Raw genomic sequence first — 20,883 nt, 5'->3', positions numbered from 1 at the left:
TTTATGCTAACTTATTTTTAACATAACTATTTATTTGGATGTTCTTTAATTTATTCATCACGGACATTCTCTATTTATTTACTTATTCTAAAACTATTTTAACGTATCTATTCTATTTCTGATTTTTCTAAATGTCCGTCGGGAATAACTGTGATTTTTATGTTCGTCGCGAACAATATCTATTCTAACTTATATTTATTTATGTCCGTCGCGAACATTATTTACCCTAATATTCCAAACGGAACAAAAAACATTTTTATTTATTTATTGACATTTTAATTTTAAAAATTAATAATTTGACTATAAATTCATAATTCACAACACATGACCTCGCGCTCGTAACACTGGACAAGTGTGCATGTTGGGCACTCTGGATCCAAACCAACCTATAGGTGAAGGTAGTTTTTTTTTCGAAAGTAGTCCTAAGGTAGTTTTTTTACCGAATTTATTCCGACATTGTTGTTGTTTTAATTTTATTTTTTATTCTACGTGAAGTGTTATATTCAGTTTAATATGGATGTAATATCTGAAGTACCTAAATGAAATAAATAAATAATTGACATCAGAAAACAAAAAAAAACAATTTTAAATAAAATTAATTTTATTACGTAACAAAACTTTTAAACAGGTTTTCTGCTAAAATAATCTGTTATTTTCCTATTGACTCTGGCCTTCAATTCCGAAGTCGCATCTGCGGGTCGCTTGGGCAGATCGCCGTCGCAACTCGCGTTCTGTTCCAGAGGCGACTCTTGGGGCATAGACAAGCTCGTCAGCCCGTCTTCCTCATCCAGCTTCTGCATCTCGTCAAACAACTTTGACGTACAGTTTGACAGCTGCGAGTGACAGCCAGTGTTGTCACTCGGATCGCTCTTATCGATTTTAATCTCGATTAAACTTTCGTCAGTCGAGAATAGGTCCGGTGAATCGGTCGATGTAAACTCTTTGAGTAATTCCGTCTGTAGGGAGTCGGACAGTTCCATTGTCGACGTGCCCGGTGTTGAGTCCTGAAAACGAAATTTCAGTGAGTTTTAGAAAAAAAAACTTTTCACGCCTGGCTGTGAGCGTCCTGAATGTCTATAAACACATATTCTGAGACGCGAGTTGAGTGCCACCTGGTTTTGAATATGTTAATGATAGTCACCAGGACAAACAATCTTCCCTGCATTTGATAACAGTAAAAAAAATTTCAACGCAATTTGACTAATAACCCATCTACCAAAAAAACAAAGCCAGAACTTTTAACAAAACCTTCTAACTAAAATATCAGATGTTAATTTGCCTCATAATAGTCTAAATATACTTAGATATATACACACACACAAGAATATTATTTAGATAATATTCTTAAAATCAATATTTATAAAGTAAAATTTTAATTATCATTGTTATTTAGTTATATGAGGGTGGAATCTGTCCCGGAAATGACAGGGGACAAAAAGTCGATAATTATGTTACAACCAAGACGGCCTCGTGTGGGGTTAGATTGGGGGGGGCTCTCCCGTCCCCGCCGCCAGCACTAGGTACTCACGGTCTCCATGCGCTCGTGCTGAGTTCCCCTGAGCTTATCCACCTCCCCGTCTCTCAACACCTGATGCAAAAAATCGTAAAGGTCCGACCTGAGTACATTCGTTTTTGAGAAACGAACAATGAGTCGGTACAGCTGACCTGGAAATATATAATAGTAAAGATTATGTTTAACTATAACTTTGATTATTGATTTCATTGAAAAAAGAACTCTATCCTTGTATAACTAAAAACCAAATTTGTTCAGCAAGCTTTGTGATTTAGTTAGTATTGTTATTTATTATAAAAATGTACTAGAACATAATAATTATAAACAAATTTATTGGTTTACATCGACATATTCTGTAACAACATCATTTGTATGTTTGGAAGAATTTCGCCTTTTTTTTTTTGATATTTTTGCTATAACTGAAATCTGAAATCTTATGTTATCAGTTCATTGCTTATGATGAGAAATAAAGATAGTGATAGCTCACCGCGAACTCTTCTTACAATGAAACGTAAATATTGATAAAAAAATTAAAACTTTTCCTTTACTGGTGGTAGGACCTCTTGTGAGTCTGCACGGGTAGGTACCACCACCCTGCCTATTTCTGCCGTGAAGCAGTAATGCGTTTCGATTTGAAGGGTGGGGCAGCCGCTGTAATTATATTGAAACCTTAGAATTCATATCTCAAGGTGGGTTGCGGCATTGGCGTTGTAGATGTCTATGGACCCCAGTAACCACTTAACACCACATGGGCTGTGAGCTCGTCCACCTATAAAAGCAATAAAAATAAAAAGTAACTGTAGTGAAATGTAGGACACAGAAATTCTGGAGTCTAAAATGACAGAGTTTTGGAACGAAATTCCTTATGGGACGATGCGGAGGGGTACCCTAACCGAGAAAAAACGTCCATAACGTAAGATTTTTATTAGTAATGCACACGGTGTACGACTTAACTATCCTCCAGTTTTATTTTCTTTATACCTCGAATAGAACTTAAAATTAATATTTCTATAATAAGGAACTTCGTTCCTATCCGGTGTCCCACGACACCACATCTTTTTGTATCATAATAATTTATAATAGGAGTACTAGACTGCTGGTTTGGAATAAAGCTGGAACCACAACCTAGACATTCTTTAGGGAGCCACACACTTTGAGACACGAGGTGGGAATCTCCTTCCAACCTTCCAACCGGAACCTATGGCTGGGTTCTGCCCTCCCACCGCGTGCAATAAAGCTTGGAGTAGAACAGCGAGTCTCACCGACGGTGACGCCACACTTGGCCAGCGCGTTGTACACGTCTACGATGTGGTCCCTGAGCTCCGCGTCGCCGAACGTAAAGTAAGCGAGGGGCCGCCCGGCCTGCGCGGCCGCCATCGCCTGCAGGAGACCCTTGAGCCGCGGGGAGCCCCCGAAGGCGCCGCAGCCCCAGTTGCCGGTCGCCACGCCCGGGTACTGCAGCGTACTGGACTCTGGGTCCGCGTGAAACGTAAAACCTATCCAGGCCTGTCGGATTCAAAGTATAATCCAAATTAAGATAAATATTAAAAACTAGCTGACCCGGCAGACTTCGTAGTGCCTCAATCGATAAATAAAAGACCTAAACTTTTGTATACTTTTGTCTGACGGGGGACACAAACCAAAGGAAAAACAAAATTGCTATTTTTATTTAATTCTGAGTATTTTCATATTTATCTACACTTTTAAACCTTCTTTGGACTTTCACAAATAATTCAAAACCAAAATTAGCCAAATCGGTCCAGCTGTTCTCCAGTTTTAGCGAGCTAACGATCAGCAATTCATTTTTATATATATAAATAGATAAATAAATAAATAGATAAATAAATAAATAGATAAAGTAACTTAGCTAGGGTAGGTAAGATCCCTTTTCTTTTCGTGCCGTATAGCAATCACAGAGTCCGATTTGAAGGGTGGGACCACCGATACACTGTACAACTGAATACCAGGGCCCTAAAACTGCGATACTTTAACACAAAAAAAAATGTATGGAAACTAGTGACATCTTGTAGCAGATGCCCCTAAAGTTATATGTTGTTAAAGTTAAGGCATTTAATTATTGTACAACTAAACACGTACAATTAAAAATTAATAAATCATACAAGTCTTTATTTGTTATAGACAAATTGATTAAATCTTATCAATTTGTGGTTTCTGAAAATTTACAAAATCCTTCATTAAAATAAAATATAGGATAGGTAATATGTTACTGTCATCTACAGGAGCAATGAGAAACTAATCGAATTGAAGCCATCTAGTGGCCGACGCCCGTAAATATTTTTGTTCAGCGCTTGAGTTGTTTATCTATAACTAATTTATGTGCATGATCTATGCTGAATACTCCTTTCGCTGGTCGTGAACCGTAGACATCACTACAACTACTCTTACTACATATTTAATCTCGTGTTTTTGAAGTTATACTTCTTTAGGCGCGTTATGAAAAATTGATGAGAGTGAAATTTTACGATGCGCGCGCACCGTGACACACAATTAACAGAATGAAGTTGCCCACTAAATCGCTCATTACAATACGACCGACGTAACTTGGCGAGTCTGAATATAGGCGCAGGTGAACTTTCCGAACCGTACCGAGAATTACCGAATTTATACGATGTCAAGAAAAGGGATATCCAATATGCGTGTTTAAGGATATTGTTTAATCGTTTTTTTTTTTTCAAATTGATTAAAATTTAAATAAAAAACAAAGAAATAAATTTAATAAAAATAAACTATAACTTCTTACGCGCGTACAAAAGTACACGCGCCCTTTTTTACTGCCTCCGTATTGTTTCCAACGTGTCCAATAATTCAATTTTCGCGGTCGCGGAACGCAGACATGGAACTTTTTTTTAATCAAGACGAAATTATAATAATTTATCTCTGCACCACCCTATGGTCGACTGGAAGAGAATGCCCATGGCATTAAGTCCGCCTGTGTACAAGTTTTGTTTTGTGCATAAAGTATAAATAAAATAAAATAAATAATTTAAAATAAAATAAATAAAATAAAATAAATAAATTAAATAAACAAATAAATAAATAAACCAAGATTAGTTTTCAAAATACACTCTTCATCACCATAATTCTCCTGCCCTTCTCCCAGTCACCTGGAGTCGGCGCAACGTCTTTTCTCCTTCCATAATCCTCTATCATATACCATTTCTTCGCTCACTCCCCTCTTACCCATATCGTCTTTCACGCAATCCATCCATTTCTTCTTAGGTCTACCTCTTCCTCTATATCCTTTCACATTCATAGTTAAAACTCACTTAACAACTTCATTATCATTTCATCTCATGACATACCATCTCAAACGCGCATTTCTCAACTTCCTGTCACAGGAGCCACTTTCGGACTTCCTCTGACATATTTCAAATACACTCTTATTGAAGACAATTGAACACTAAGCATACCGTAACGGGTCAAATAACCCACTTTGAAAATACACATATCATTTGCTTTTGCACATTTTACTTCATGACTTTTGCTTACCGATTAATCTACAGTTATTGTAAAAAAAAATATTATTTTGATATTTTATTTTGAGTAATACTTTTCGTATACCGTTATCTAACCCCTATGATAGAAATAGGTACCAGTAAGGTGTTGATATGAATAGTGTTAATTAAGTCGATTTCGTCTTACAAGGACTTAACAGCAGACGAGATGACGTGTTAGCCCTGAGTTTCTCGCCGGATCTTCTCAGTGGGTCGCGTTTCCGATCCGGTGGTAGATTCTGCGAAGCACTGCTCTTGCTAGGGTCAGTGTTAGCAACACTCCGGTTTGAGCCCCGTGAGCTCACCTACACAAGTTAAGTAGGGCGAAGCTGAAATAGCCTCTTAAGGCTATCAGCATAGATAGGAAAAAAAAAACAAAAAAAAAATATGTGAGCTCGCTCGCAATGTATATCTCACCTTATTAAGTTCCCTGGTCAACATTTCCTCCCTGTACTCCTGGACGGTGCTGGGGTAGGGCAGCGCGTCTATGGCCAGCACGGCGCAGCGCCGCCGCCCGGACGAGTCCAGGGGCGTCTCGTCCCGGTAGTCCCCGGCCCACTGGAACGTGCTCGCGTAGCCCGTGTACCTGCTGTACCTTTCACAGCCTGGACAAAGTTATTGCGGCTTCAATGTCATGAGGACCTTTGGCGGGAACGCGAGGAGTGACGTTTTGTGATTTGTTTTATTTTGTTGTTAACGGTGATTTATTAACTGTTTAGTATCTTGGAAAGTGCACAAATGTGGGAAAATGAAATAAAGCCGCTAAACGTAACTTCTCCGGATCCTCCAAAAAGTCCACTGAAAGTCTCAATAAATGACCACCATTTTACTGAGATTATATTTTATCCCATATCATCTAATCTTATTTCATTTTATTTCATTTCATAATATCATTTTCACATAAAAGAGTTTTCATTAAAATTAAAATAAGACTTGACCTAAAGGTCGTAGTTACCAGGTCAGAAAAGTCCCTTAAGAAGAAAACAATCTCATGAGTGACACACAGCGCTCTACTCTTAGCTGTACTTACGTTATATTACAGTTATTCAGTTGAACAGAGTGGAATTTACAAAAATTTGACAAAGGCCAGTTAACTTGAGTACACCTGTCAAGCACCGATGACAAGTAGTAGACATTTTTTTGTTTTAAACCAATTTTATTTTGTTACGATTACGGTAGCACTGTTTATAGACCAACCTCCTCTTCGAAATTATCAAAACGGCACGTGTGATACACATATTAATTTGTTTTAATAAATAAATACAGAATGAAGTTTTATATCCAAATGTCCTGATCACACACACATATTAAATACCTTTACATCTATATTTTTGTTAGCAGTTATGCGTTCCAATGTGAACGTTTTGGGGCAGTTACACAATACTATTGAAACTTCGACCACCAGTCTCCAGGTTGCGGTCGCGTTGTGGTGGGTCCCATGACCACCAGATGCTAAGAGATGGCAAGTTCTCGAGCACCCCGTATATCGGCTGGCACTTACCAACAATTAACAATGCTTCATTGGGCCTCAGCACTTCCGTGAACAGCATCGACACCATCAGCTCTGGACATATCACGAATCTTATCTCTTCTTGCACGCAACCATAGTTCAATACACCACCACCTAAGTACCTGAATGAAGTATAATCTGTTCAATATTATAGTTTAACCGTTCCCAAAAGGGGTCCAAGAATACATTGGGTGGTCTGTTAGATACATTTAAAAAAGAAAAAAAAGTTTAAAGAATTTAATAATAGTAGGAAACAGCGGAACTTTAATCTACAAAAGTCTATTTTAGACAAGAGAAAAATCATACTTGTTAGCGAAGTCGACCTGTATGAGTCCGTGAGCATCCTCTATAGTGGTGTCGGAGTCTACGTGCAGTGGGAGGGACGACAGCGGAGACCCACTGGAGCCCCACGCGGGGCAGCCCCGCGGCGGCACGCTGCGCCGGGTCCAAGTCACTACGCCGCCCGGGACTGTACTGCAACGTACTCGACTTGATCACAAACGCAAACGGTCTTTTCATTTTTATTGCTTTGATGGGTGCACGAGCTCACAGCCCACCTGGTGTTAAGTGGTTACTGGAGCCCATAGACATCTACAATGTAAATACCGCCACCCACCTTGAGATATCTCAGTATAATTACAACGGGCTGCCCCACCGTTCAAAACCGAAACGCCTTACTGCTTCCCAGCAGAAATAGGCAGAGTGGTGGTACCTACCCTTGCGAGCTCACAAGAGGTCTTACCACCAGTCAAAACTTCATGCCATGTAAATCTCATAACCAATTCTAAAATTAGGATCCTTCTTAAAATTCACACCTCCTCTCACAAAAGGTCCTACCACCAGTAAAACTGCCACAGTACCGGATAAACGAAGTGTTATTAATATAAGCGGAAAATGTTTATTTACTGGTCTAAACAAAGGTATTCACAGCTATAGTTAGTTCAGATTTTGTGAGCCTGCAATGTCAATCAAAGACAGCTGACGCTAATAATTCTCCATATCATGTTATAGAGAAAACGATGTTGTTGTAAAACAAACATTTTAATTATGTATAAAATGGCATATCACCTTTAGTGCACACTCTTCGAAAGTAGTGACACAAACATTTTAACTTTTCTAACACTGATTCAGAACCATCTGTCTCGTACAATCTGAAATATCAAATTCCTATGTATATTTTTCTAATAATAATCAAAAGGAGTGCAAATACATGTACAAAAAAATTAACAAAAAAGTTTCTATTTTTTACATTAGTAGAAATTTAATTACATACAAAATTTGTTTAAATGGCAATTCTAAGATAATAACAATTATAAAAATAATTATTTTTAAAACTAAACTTACGTATAAAAATTGATGTGTGGATAAGATGAGTATTCAGATGATTTCTTTTTTGTATTCCGTCGTGGAAAAGTACAGAAAAAAGCATTCGCAAGGATACTTGCTATTTGTTGTTGTGACAACGATATAGAATAGTTCTTGTGTTGTCTGAAAAATTTCAGAAGGAATTCAAATGAATTTTAAGATATGTACTTCTTTGGAAGGAAATATATTTATTTCATTTAACAAATAGCATTTTATACAAATTAAAAAATTTGCTGTATTATATATGTGCATACATAAATATTTTATTATTATATCCACAACATATCTTACTTCAGTAGTGGTATGGGTGACTGAATCAATTTTGGCAATGCCAACGCTAACTTCGCTATCTCAGGTAATGTAACATCAAAGAAGTATTGTGTTTCTTCTTCATCTAGATACTGTAACAGTTTTACATTAAATGATTTTTTACATATCATAATGTTAGAATCAATAGCATGCAACCTGAAATGTTTTTAATTTTACTAAGTATATACATATATTATTTAATAAGCTTTCATGGTTTTTTACATTAATTTTCTTATATTTATTTTTTTATTCATTTTACTCTTCAGTCTTTCTTTCTAGCTATTCTAGTGACCCAAAAGGGTCATGCTAGATTCACCGTGCGAGATAATTCTCTGAGTCAAGCTAATTGCCTTACATAAAAAGTACTTTATTAAGTATTCAAAAGTTACATTACTGATTTTACTGTACTTCTACCACTTCTTCAAAATCTAGCTTCAAAGATTCTGTGTAGGTCATAATTAATATATACAATCAGTGTTTATGTATCTATATTGACCTAGTTTGAAATAATATATTGTTTGTTTACAATAATTAAAAATTGATTCACTTACTTCACTGAACAATTTGTGTAAGGCTTTGAATTTCCATATTTTCTTAAACTTTGTATTGTAGCTGAGTATAGTGTTAGCCAGTTCCCGACTGTCCCTGATAGGTTTCCAGAGACTACTCTCTATAACCTCCCATCTCTTTTTCAAGTGGCAATCACCGTTGCTCTAAAATGAAACCAAATTATTTTGGAATAATCGATGAAATGTAAAAATAAATTTTTCGTATTCATATTATAATGAAAAGTCTATCTTTTTTAATAAAAATATGAAGCAAACTGAATGACTTTTAAGATAAAAATACATACTATGCAGTTTATAAATTTTACATAAATTATTAAAAGAAATATTTAATTGAAAACAGTTGCATACATAATTGTAACTTTTTATTCTTATTTATTATTAGAACTAATTACAATTCAAATTGAATTGTAATAAAACTTGGAAACTCAAGATGTGTAGATGTACTATAATAAGTAGGGGCTTGTTGACATTTATTTATTTATAAAAGTGTTATTATTTATTTATTTGGAGCTCTTACTTTTATATTGTGCTAAAGCTTGAAGTTGCAATGTTATTGGACCGCACAATATTCTATCAAGGAGTATTTATAGTCGTTCATAGCTTACTTTGGGTTATTACATACTTTTCTGTTCTGCTGTCAACTAATAATACCAAAACTAACACTTGCTGTGCTAGCAACCACTTCAACAAACAAAACAAAGAAAATGTACTCACATCTTCAAATGGATAAAGGCTCTGATTTGAACACGGCATCCTTACAAACTCATGATCCCACTTATCACGTCCTATCTGCGGTTTTGGCGGTCTGTCTCCATCAATCGGTCTACCGTTCTGCACGTGATACAAAACGGAATGATTGTATGCTGGCACCACTAACGGAAATTCTGGAGCACCCCACGGCGATTGGGAACCGCGTATTTCGCTAATGGGTACTCCGAGCCAGCTTTTAGTTACTGTACTCATGGTAGTACACAATTTTATTACCTTTTTTGATAACGTAATTTTAAAATTATAGAAAGTAATTTTAAATCTAGAACTTTTAAACGTTTACTTAGTTGTGGACCGGCACGTATTGTATCAAAAAAAACTATTGAAATAATTTGAGAGTTTTTATTTCTAAAATTTTAATAAATAAACAGGTACCATGACATGGGGTAAATTGGGATCCTGGGGTAAATTGGGACAAACCTGCGGAAGATTCTCAAAGTACCTGTAGCACGGAATCTACCTAATTTTGTTTATGTTAATATTTATCAATGTATAGAAGAAAAACCAAGTTAACTATGGAAGTACTAAATATGAGTTAAGTTGGTCCCAAAAATTCGTCAAATTAAATTGAAAATAGTGGTTGAAAAGTGAGTTTTAAAACAGCTTAAAGAACTTTTTAAAAAGTAATATTATCGTTGTTTTTTCAATAAGATCACAGTTTATATAAGTTTTTAATACACCTGGAAATACCACAACAAACGGTAAGTTGCAATATTCTTATTTTAAATACAATATTTTGACAAAATAAAAAATGTATATTTTTTCCTTTCTTTTTGGGGAAAATTGGGACGTATGTGGGGTAATTTGGAACGAGACTGGAAAAATTAGGGACGAGAAAACACAAAATTGGAACGCGAAAAGACAAAATAGGGATGGCTTGTTAGGGCTGTCACTGATATCTTATAATAGATTTTTTAGCCTATACTATCACTCAATTGCGTGATGTAAAGAAGGTTAATGTGTTTATCAGTTAGTTTATGTAAGTACTATAGGTAAAAGAAAAGTATATATATAATTACATTTTTTCGCGACATTTACCTTGTAATATTTGCCCGGTCGTATGTCCTTTATAGCAATAAAATAAAATTAAAAAGAACTCAAACAAATCAAAACTTTTGTTATTTCAGAATCTATTCACGCATCGAATCATGATTTTTTTTAACATTCACAGCGCACAGACAAATAAAAACAGGCCTCAGATTTTAAATGTAACATTAATTAAAATCCGAGATATCTAGGTTCCAATTATGAGTGAGTGAATTAATTGAGTTTAGTTATTTAGCTTAGAAAGAATTACTTTTATTTTTGTTATTATAGGCAGTAATCAGATAAATCTGCTTTTTTATCTTATTCACCTGATATCTTACTCTTGCTCAAAGATTATTTTGAAAATGTTGATTAAATAAAATTGTATTATTGCATTTCTATTTTTTATTCTATTTTATGATTTTGTTTCAGAGTTGTGATTTTTAAGGAAATTAAATAATAATTTTCTAAAATATAACATGCACATACTTTTTTTGATCATTTTATTGTTGATTATCATTCACGTCACATCGCTTCGGAATAGAAACCAGCTTAATTTACATTATGTTGTGTATTGTGCTTAAATTATGGATTGTATTCATCATTTCGGTCCATATAAATAATTGTATGGCATCTACCTACCTACCTATTATATATCGCAGTACTGCGAGATGACAACCCTTACAAATATCCCAATTTAACCCTCACCCGTGTCAATTTACCGCGGACGCGGGGTAAATTGGGACGGCCATTGTTTTACCGATTATTTCTTTAAAATGAATAATAAAATAATGTAACGGTTTTTATCACCTAGGTACGTTCAAGACTCAACTTATTTCTTTGGTTGAGCAGTGACTATCTAATTGGAACTATTTTAAAATTCAATCTGAAGGTCGGTTTTGTCCCTATTTACCCCATTTTACGGTAAGTATAGTCTTTTTCAAAGGATTTTATGACCTGGTAACTAAGACCTTTAGGTCAAGTCGTATTTTATTGGGGTTGGCCGGTTAAAGCTTTCCTCAGATATCGCCAGCGTAGCTGGTTCCCTTGTCACAGAAAGCTGCCATTTTGTGTATATATTTTGCGTTGTGAAATTTTGGTACTTTGTGACTTAGATACGGTTCTTAATACTTTTAAGCAGTTTTAAACAGTTTTACAACATGTATTCCAACTTGATAGTTAAAGAATTAAAGGAGGAGTTGAAAAAACATAGTGCATCTTTACGAGGAAAAAAAGCGGATCTTGTCGAAAGGTACAATGCTTATGTTTAATTTTAACTTAAAAACTTCTCTCAAACTATTTCCATATATTTTACAGTTTCCATCTTGCTGCATCTCCTGATGGTATGTTGGGCGAAGAAACTATAATCAAAGTGAAATGTCCATACGCTAGCAGAAAACATGAAATTAATATAACAACGGTGCCTTACCCGGAAAAATGCAACAGGATATTGTCTCTAAAAAAAACCTAGCCATATTATTATCAAATCCAAGGACAGTTATACTCCTCAGGCAGAACATACTGCAACTTGGTCATCTACAGCTACAAGGATAATTTTACAAATAATATTTCAAGGATACCTTATATGACAATATTTTCAAATAAGCATTGTATGAAAAATATCTGTACTATAACTGTGCACACTTCTCGAAATAAAAAATCAATAATATTTCAATTGTCTTTAGTGACAATTCCTTCTCTAAAATTACATAACATTACACATATGAAAAATATTTTAAATGCTAGAGGTACGTCGTTTTCGTGGCCTAAAGGATAAGACGTCCGATGCATTCGTGTGTAGCGATGCACCGGTGTTCGAATCCCGCAGGCGGGTACCAATTTTTCTAATGAAATACGTACTCAAAAAATGTTCACGATTGACTTCCACTGTGAAGGAATAACATCGTGTAATAAAAATCAAACCCGCAAAATTATAATTTGCGTAATCACTGGTGGTAGGACCTCTTGGGAGTCCGCGCGGTTAGGTACCACCACCCCGCCCATTTCTACCGTGAAGCAGTAATGCGTTTCGGTTCGAAGGGTGGGGTAGCCGTTGTAACTATACTGAGACCTTAGAACTTATATCTCAAGGTGGGTGGCGCATTTACGTTGTAGATGTCTATGGGCTCCAGTAACTACTTAACACCAGGTGGGCTGTGAGCTCGTCCACCTATCTAGGCAATAAAAAATAAAAAAAAACACTTAGAGAGTGTATAATCTATGTACTACTGTATAATACTTGTATATGTGGGACTTTTTGGCGGGAACGCGAGGAGTGAAGTTGTGTGATTTGTTTTATTTTGTTTATTTAGTGTTTCTTCGGGTTTAAATGTGTAATAATGGTGGTTTATTAACTGTTTAATATCTGTGAAAGTGCACAAATGTGGGAAAATGAAACAAAGCCGCTGGACGTAACTTCTCGGGATCCTCCAAAAAGTCCATTGAAATAATCTTAGTAAATGACCACCATTTTACTGAGATTATATTTCATCCCATATCATCTCATTTCATTTCATCCCACTTGATTAATGTCTCAAATTAATTATCTTCATTTCATTTCACTCCATAATATCATTTTTCATAAAAATATGAATATATGTAAATTAAAATAAGACATGACTTAAAGGTCTCAGTTACCAGGTCATAAAATCCCTTAAAAAAAACCTTGTAAATGTTGGCCTAAAGGTCTGGCCATAATCTCAAAAAAAAAAAACGGTATATCTATGTAATTATTGTAAATCTAAGTATGTATACGATACGCGATGCCATAAAATATTTACGCGAAATTTCGAGGCTTATTGTTTTCAACATGCTGAAATCCCTCTAAAGTATTTTATTGGAAATTAAAACTTGGGTTATTTCTAATTTTTTTGCAGACACAATGAATTTAGAGTTACTGGGTGAGCATAACATTTTTTTTGAGGTTCACTAGAGATAAATCTATGTTAGTAAACAAACCAAATTTATTGTTTTTCAGAATCGTTTGGACAAAATTATCCTGAGGTAAGTAATGGCTATATTTTTTTATCTCATCCCACCTTGTATTTCATAAACATAGTAAAGCTGTACAATTATACACATAATTGGAAATTAAAACTATTCACTCGGCACTATTAACAATTTCATTTTATGGAAGAAAACGGTTTGCCTCAGCTTTTTACTTTCTAGTGCCGACAGACGCATGTTGCTTTCTGGCTAGAGTAGCAGTACTGCTCAGAGGCGTATTCAAGCTCTCGGCTCACTTGGTGTTACGTGGTTACTGGAGTCCATAGACATCCACAACGTAAATGCCTTATGATAAAGTTTGCCTCACCATTTGAACTGAAATGTATTACTGCTTCACAGTAGAAGTAGACTGGTATGAGTAAAGTGTGAGGCAGGTGTCAGAGCATAGTATAACATAAATACACAACCTTCAAGTTTATCCTGAAAATTTATACAATACCGAAAAAATAACAATACCAGACATAATGCAAAAACATGTAAAACAACTAACAATAGCAAAATCTATTTGTTCAGTTTAATGTTGTGTGTTTATAAGCGTTAACCCTTAGCGATGAGATGGTGCAAAGCTGAAAAATAGACTAGAAAATTTGCAAGTTGCACTGTGGTGTCTATGATGATAATTAAGACTTTCCATCAGGTGAACAGCCAAAACAATGATTATTACAAATGAAAATCATTTCAGGAATTCGATGGTACCCTTGACTCAATTTCACTGGCTTCAACTTGCGCATTCAACAGACGAGGTACATTGCTGGCTGTAGGCTGCAATGATGGTAGGATTTTTATCTGGGATTTCCTGACTCGGGGCATTGCAAAGTCAATATCAGCTCATGTGTACCCTGTATGCAGCTTAAGTTGGTCAAGGAATTGTAAAAAGGTAACTAACTAATTCAATAGAGATGCTACAAAACTGAAATCTTGTGAATTGTCTATCTATGTATAGCTCTTTTCCATCTTTTCCCATGGATGTCGGAAAGGCGGCTATGGAATTTATTGGACAATGGGCAATTGCATTCTGTGGTTGCCAACTGACCTTTACCTTATGCATTTTGTTAAATTACGCTCCCTTATGTTACATATATCTTTTCTAGCTATTATCAGCATCAACAGATCATAATGTATGCATATGGGATGTACTGTCTGGTGAGTGTGAACAGACGTACAGATTCCCTACTTCAATATTACGTGTGCAATTTGATCCGAGGAATGACAAGAGATTTCTCGTGTGTCCCATGAGACATGCAGCCTTACTGGTCGATACTGATGGTGATCATAAAATACTTCCTATAGACGAAGATGTAAGTAGTTGAATATTCTAGTTGCATAGTGAGACCAAGCCATGTAGCATTCAATATATGGCATAGATTATATACTAGTATACCACAGATTATATAGTCTGTTCTAGTGGTAGGAAGCAGGGGGATTACTTGTTACTGATTATATATTAATTAATTCTTACATTATTTAGGCATATCACAATGGAAATACTACCTAACCATTATTTTTAGGTTTTGTTTGTTGATTAAATTAGTCTCATTACCAGAATTCAAAAGTTTTAACTTCATTTCCGTATGGTTAATATTTTAGTTTTTATTAGATTCTGAATAATATAAGTTTAGTAGCAAATTTAGCAAACATTATCATCATCAGCCCATCTTCCACTGCTGGATGTGCAAGTTAAACCACTGGGCCTGCTCTTTGGCTCTCCAGATCCATTCTTGCCAGTCACACTTCACACCACATAGCCTCCACTCACTCCTGTCTGCTCCAGTGATTGTTGGTGCTACAGCATTTAGCATCTAGCCAATAAAATTATTAGTTACCAGTTAGCTACAGTTACAACTGCTATATTCAGATTCTTTGAGTGATTCTTTATTTAAGATTGAATAATGGTGATTCGTAATATGGCATATTGAAAAATTAACTCCACTTGTCTGATTTTTTGTCTGAAATAAATAATTTTCAGTGATTGCAATCTTATTTTACATATAAAATAACTATTTAATTTCTATTTCACAAATTATCGTATAAATTAATTTGACACATATTTCAGGGAGATGTAAATGTAATGGCTTCCTTCAACAGAAGAGGAGACTATGTTTATACAGGGAATGCCAAAGGAAAAATACTGATACTTGACTCGCAGACGTTGGCCGTAAAAGCCAGTTTTAAAATAACTGTAGGCACATCCAGTACAACTAGTATCAAGAGCATCGAATTTGCTAGAAGGGGAGAGTAAGTATCATATCATCCTAAAAAAGAGTACTGACTTGAGACATAAACCAATCCAACAAAAAAAAAAAACAGATTGCACTTCTATTTGCATAATTACTTACTACTATTTTACCATTACTACTACCGTAACCCACAAATAGGCAAGTGGATCTGCTTATTTGTTCTGAAAAGTACAAATAAACAGAATTAAAACCCCAACCTTTGTGGTTCATAATAGGCTCTAGTTTTCAGCTACAGTTTTCACTAATGCATACCATTCGCTATACACATTTCATTACATTGTAAGATGTGTATTATCTTACACTGGATCGCTTCTCACTTCATAGCGCTTATTTACATGACATATTCATAATTATTTACGTTTTTATACCAATAGTTTTAGACAATTAAAACGTTTCAGTTGTTTCCTAGTGAACACGTCGGACCGCGTCATCCGGGTGTACGACACCAACACGGTGCTCCAGTGCGGGGTCAACGGTGAACCCGAACCCATACAGAAACTCCAGGACCTCATCAACAAGTGAGTGCTGTGGGCTGTTTACGTTATCTAGGAGCAAGGAACGTGCCACGTCCAGCCTCTCTAAGTCAGGACCTCCTCTTGTGATGTCAGGAATAACCAGAACAGGGATTCCCAGTGGTCGATATTGAAGACAACTGATTTTGGAAATATTCGTAATGTTATTCCTCTATGAAAGGTTTATATGTATGAACGAATTTAAGTTTTTTTTTTACTTAGTGCCCGTTATTGCCCGTGTAGGCAGATGCGCATACGGCCCACCTGATAGTGAGCGGTTACCGTCGCCCATGGACTTCGGCAATGCTAGGGGCGGAGCGAAGCTGCTGCCTACCGTTAAGTTTACGTGAACTTTTTGTTCCAGAACAACGTGGAAGAAATGTTGTTTCTCCGGCGACGGCGAGTACATCTGCGCCGGGTCCGCGCGACAGCACGCGCTCTACATCTGGGAGAAGTCGATAGGGAACCTCGTCAAGATCCTGCACGGAACCAAGGGGGAGCTCCTGCTGGACGTCGTGTGGCACCCCATCCGCCCCATCATCGCCAGCATCAGCGCCGGTGAGCGAGCTAATACAAGCTTAAGCTGGCACAAACTTATTGTAATTTTGTAAACGTAGAAAAGATAGAAGCGGTCGTCCAGTGGTCGAAATTCTTGCTCACCTGGTGTTAAGTGGTTACCGGAGCCCATAGACATCTACAACGTAAATGCGCCACCCGCCTTGAGATATAAGTTCTAAAGTCTCAGTATAGTTACAACGGCTGCCCCACCCTTCAAACCGAAACGCATTACTGCTTCACAGCAGAAATAGGCAGGGTGGTGGTACCTATCCTTGCAGACTCACAAGAGGCTCTACCACCAGTAAAATAATACTGTAAGCTTAGTTTGTGTGGTATATGTACGTGAGGTTTGTCGTCGTCCAGGTGTGGTATCGATATGGGCACAGAACCAAGTCGAGAACTGGTCAGCGTTCGCTCCCGACTTCAAGGAGCTGGACGAGAACGTGGAGTACGAGGAGCGAGAGAGCGAGTTCGACGTGGAGGACGAGGACCGCTCTGTGGACCAGGCCGGGGACACCAGGGACGACGAGGAAGTCGAGGTACTCGAACTTGCCATTATCCCACTATTATCCCCTTGTAGGCAGCGGCTTGGCTCCGCCCCTGGCATTGCTGAAGTCCATGGGCGACGGCAACCACTCACCATCAATCAGGTGGGCCGTATGCTACAAGGGCAATAAAAAAAAACTTATTTCTGAAAGTGTGTGGTGCATTTACGTTGTAGATGTCTATGGGCTCCAGTAACCACTTAGCACCAGGTGGGCTGTGAGCTCGTCTATGTGGTCGCGTTCCTCAGCGGTGAGGGAGCGATGAAGAAGAAGAATTGTTTTAGTGCGGTCGTTAATATTATTCTTTTGAAATCAAACGAATTTCTGGGGTAGTTTTTTTAATTTCAATAAACCATGTTCCATATACAATGGATGATGTTATGCTTCACATGAAGTGTTTATAGCATATTAAACTCGTTAAAAGCGTAAAAACTTCAGTTGAACAGTGCTTTCAAACGCCAACAAGCTTATTTTATTTTCCGTTCATTGTGGATTAGATCGCTTAAACTAAAAAAAAATCGCAGGTAGACGTGACTTCGTGCGAAGCGGTGGCGGCCTTCTGCAGCTCCGACGAGGAGGGCGAGGACGAGAACGTGCTGCTGTTCCTGCCCACCGCCCCCGAGATCGAGGACCCCGAGGTACGCGCCGCCCTCTGTGCATGTGACATAGTCAAGTGTTTGTTCAAAGTAATGCCCTGTGACGACCACTCGGCTACACAAGTGCGAAACGAATTTATTTATTTAAATATTATTATTTTTTTCCTACCTAAGCTGATGGTCTAGGGCATTGCCCACTTTGAGAATAAATTATTTTGCAGCGCACCCATTTTTTCACCTACTTAAAAACCTCAGTCTCGTCGGTGTGGAAGAGACCCCCCTTTTTTCTGGGTCTCTTACCGCCCTCTTTAGGCCTGCAACGCCCACAAGGGGGCGTTATCGCCCACCTCGAGAAAGGTTGATCTAGAGCAGTGATTCTTAACCTTTTTTTTGTTGCGGCACATATTTAACGATTTCAAAATTTGGCGGCACACAAAAAAAAAGATAAAAATTATTTACTTACTACAACACACTGCATAAATAGTTTATCAAAAAATTTGAATATACGAAATAAACTAAAATATACTATACATTTTTTTTGTGGATTTAAATATATATTCATGTTTAAAATATTTTTCTTTTAAAATGATATAATTTAATAATATTAACATTATTATATATTCGCAAAATTTGGCGGCACACTTTTGAAATTTGGCGGCACACAAAAGTGCCGCGGAACAGTGGTTGAGAATCACTGATCTAGAGAACCATATCAGCGTAACCTTAACTAGTAAGTGAGCTCACGAGCCTCAAACCTGACGACGTTGCTAACACTAGCCCTAGCAAGAGCCGTGCTTTGCAGAATCTACTACCGGATCGCAAACGCGACCCACTGAGAAGATCCGGCGAGAAACTCAGTGAGCTGTGCCTGTGGGTTAATTTACTCGTAGAGCCCTTCGTCGCAAGCGACGGGTTCGACGAGAACGATGACCAGTGCTTGTGGTACCTAATAGCACCGTTAGTGGATCAGGAGGATCCGAAATGACGTGTATATTTTTCATGAATCTTGATTTGAACTTAGTTTTTTATGGCACGGAACTTTCTCGAATGGCCTTCAGTCGAAAATATATTTTTGGCCAGAATTTGTTGTCTATCGAGAAATACAAGCAAATAATAAAAAATATCCGAAGTAATATATCGAAAACTTGCCATGGGAAACAATAGTAATGGATTCAGCATCTTCATTGATCGAGATTATTCTGCTTGGCTATCCAGGATGGTTGGGCGGCGACTCAGGAGACGATCACGCCAGCCGAAACTCCAGAAAAATTGGAACCTGCAGCAAAGAGGCCTAAAAGCAAAACCTACGACATATCACTGAAGATTCCCCCGCCTGGTAAATAAATATATATGTCTTTTTTCATAATAATAATTAATAAATAACTAAAAAAAATCACGTTCGGTCGTCCGGCCCCAAATTAGGATTCCATTAGGATACCACATACATACATTTAATTATAGATAATAAACGCCCATCAAAGAGCAAACAAACTTGTTGATCACACGAATGTATGCCTGATGCGGGAACCGAACCCACAACCCTCGACGCAAGAGTCAAGGTCGCTAACTACAGCACCACCGAGTCATTCAACTGGTTTTAATAACTTGAAATGGCAACTCTGAAATCTTTGTTTATACTTTGTATGTTGGACGTATAAAAAGCAAAGCTATCATCTATTTAAATAAGAATGAATTGCTGTTCGTTAGTCTCGCTAAAACTCGAGAACGGCTGGACCGATTTGGCTAATTTTGGTCTTGAATTATTTATGGAAGTCCAGAAAAGGTTTAAAAGGTAGATAAATGTGAACATTATTATGAATTAAATAAAAATAATAATTTTGTTTTCTCTTTGATGTGTCTTCCGTCGGACGAATTCCTTTTGTTTGTTTTAAGTTTATTTTATACAAAAGTTTAGGTCTTTTATTTATCGATTGATACGAAGTCTGCCGGATCAGCTAGTGCCTAATAACAATCTCACTGGACTGCGCAATTACTAAAGTATCAATAAGATAAAAATGGACACTATAATAAATAGGCCTCCCGTAAGTAATAAGTAATAAGTAGGCTCTCCCGGGTTCTGTCTCGGGCGGGGATCGCACGATCGGATGTGAGTGCAAGTGAGAAAATGATGTGTTCATTTTGTTTTTACAGAACAATCATTGTCATTCGGAGGGAAAAACAAACAAGCTGCTGGAAATAAAAAAGTAGCGGGCAGGCCGAGGAAATAATAAAAATTTAGAAATTTTGCATATCTTTTGTTTTCCTTTTTTTTTAAGTGATTTTATGACCTGGTAACTAAGACCTTTAAGCCATGTCTTATTTTAATTTATATTCTTATTTTTATGAAAAATGATAATATGGAGTGAAATGAAATGAAAATGATTAATTTGAGACGTTAATCAACTGGGATGAAATTAAATGAAATGAGATGATATGGAATGAAATATAATCTTAGTAAAATGGTGGTCATTTACTAAGATTTTTTCAGTGGAATTTTTGGAAGATCCCGAGAAGTTGCGTCCAGCGGCTTTGTTTCATTTTCCCACATTTGTGCATTTTCACAGGTATTAAACAGTTAATAAACCACCGTTATTACACATTTAAACCTGAAGAAACACTAAATAGACAAAATAAAACAAATCACACAACTTCACTCCTCGCGTTCCCGCCAAAAAGACCTTTGTTTTCCTTTTTTTAAGAGATTTTATGACCTGGTAACTAAGACCTTTAAGTCGTCTTATTTTAATTTATTTTCTTATTTTTATGAAAAATGACAATATGGAGTGAAATGAAATGAAACGAAGACAATTAATTATTATTTGTGACATTAATCAACTGGGATGAAATTAAATGA

At 36.7% G+C, this 20,883-nt stretch overlaps 2 protein-coding genes and 1 long non-coding RNA gene across 3 annotated transcripts; 2 read left to right on the top strand and 1 right to left on the bottom strand.

The window, feature by feature from the left end:
- Positions 1–583: 583 nt before the first annotated feature.
- LOC101743876 (poly(ADP-ribose) glycohydrolase) lies at positions 584–10,639 on the bottom strand. Its single transcript, XM_038014499.2, has 11 exons — positions 9,496–10,639; positions 8,764–8,925; positions 8,195–8,304; positions 7,883–8,026; positions 7,607–7,689; positions 6,845–7,007; positions 6,530–6,660; positions 5,446–5,633; positions 2,776–3,019; positions 1,529–1,665; positions 584–1,004 (listed from the first exon to the last, which is right to left on the bottom strand). The coding sequence occupies exons 1-11, from the start codon at positions 9,742–9,744 to the stop codon at positions 621–623; spliced, it is 1,995 nt and encodes a 664-aa protein (XP_037870427.1). The 5' UTR covers positions 9,745–10,639; the 3' UTR covers positions 584–620.
- A 973-nt stretch (positions 10,640–11,612) lies between these two features.
- LOC134199886 (uncharacterized) lies at positions 11,613–12,244 on the top strand. Its single transcript, XR_009974554.1, has 2 exons — positions 11,613–11,827; positions 11,893–12,244. It is a non-coding gene; the product is annotated as an uncharacterized LOC134199886 (long non-coding RNA).
- Positions 12,245–12,824: 580 nt separating this feature from the next.
- Positions 12,825–20,278, top strand: LOC101740999 (retinoblastoma-binding protein 5 homolog). The gene is made up of 11 exons (XM_004924660.4): positions 12,825–13,475; positions 13,553–13,578; positions 14,264–14,458; positions 14,673–14,879; positions 15,635–15,816; positions 16,217–16,336; positions 16,695–16,888; positions 17,252–17,427; positions 17,958–18,071; positions 19,245–19,365; positions 20,181–20,278. The coding sequence occupies exons 1-11, from the start codon at positions 13,457–13,459 to the stop codon at positions 20,255–20,257; spliced, it is 1,431 nt and encodes a 476-aa protein (XP_004924717.1). The 5' UTR covers positions 12,825–13,456; the 3' UTR covers positions 20,258–20,278.
- The last annotated feature ends 605 nt before the right edge of the window (positions 20,279–20,883 follow it).

The sequence above is a fragment of the Bombyx mori genome, chromosome 12, assembly GCF_030269925.1.
Source record: "Bombyx mori chromosome 12, ASM3026992v2".
Taxonomy (NCBI): Eukaryota; Metazoa; Arthropoda; class Insecta; order Lepidoptera; family Bombycidae; genus Bombyx; species Bombyx mori.
Note: the sequence above shows the minus strand (reverse complement) of the source record. Positions and strands in the feature narration are given on the sequence as shown.

Coding starts and splice junctions, on each gene's coding strand:
- LOC101743876 (XM_038014499.2), bottom strand. CDS start 9,744: ATGAGTACAGTAACTAAAAGCTGGCTCGGAGTACCCATTAGCGAAATA. Junction 7,008..7,606: donor TCGAAGAGTGTGCACTAAAG/GTGATATGCCAT, acceptor GTTGCAGTACAG/TCCCGGGCGGCGTAGTGACT. Junction 6,661..6,844: donor CAGGTCGACTTCGCTAACAA/GTATGATTTTTC, acceptor TACTTCATTCAG/GTACTTAGGTGGTGGTGTAT.
- LOC101740999 (XM_004924660.4), top strand. Junction 15,817..16,216: donor GAATTTGCTAGAAGGGGAGA/GTAAGTATCATA, acceptor AAAACGTTTCAG/TTGTTTCCTAGTGAACACGT. Junction 17,428..17,957: donor GGGACGACGAGGAAGTCGAG/GTACTCGAACTT, acceptor AAAAAATCGCAG/GTAGACGTGACTTCGTGCGA.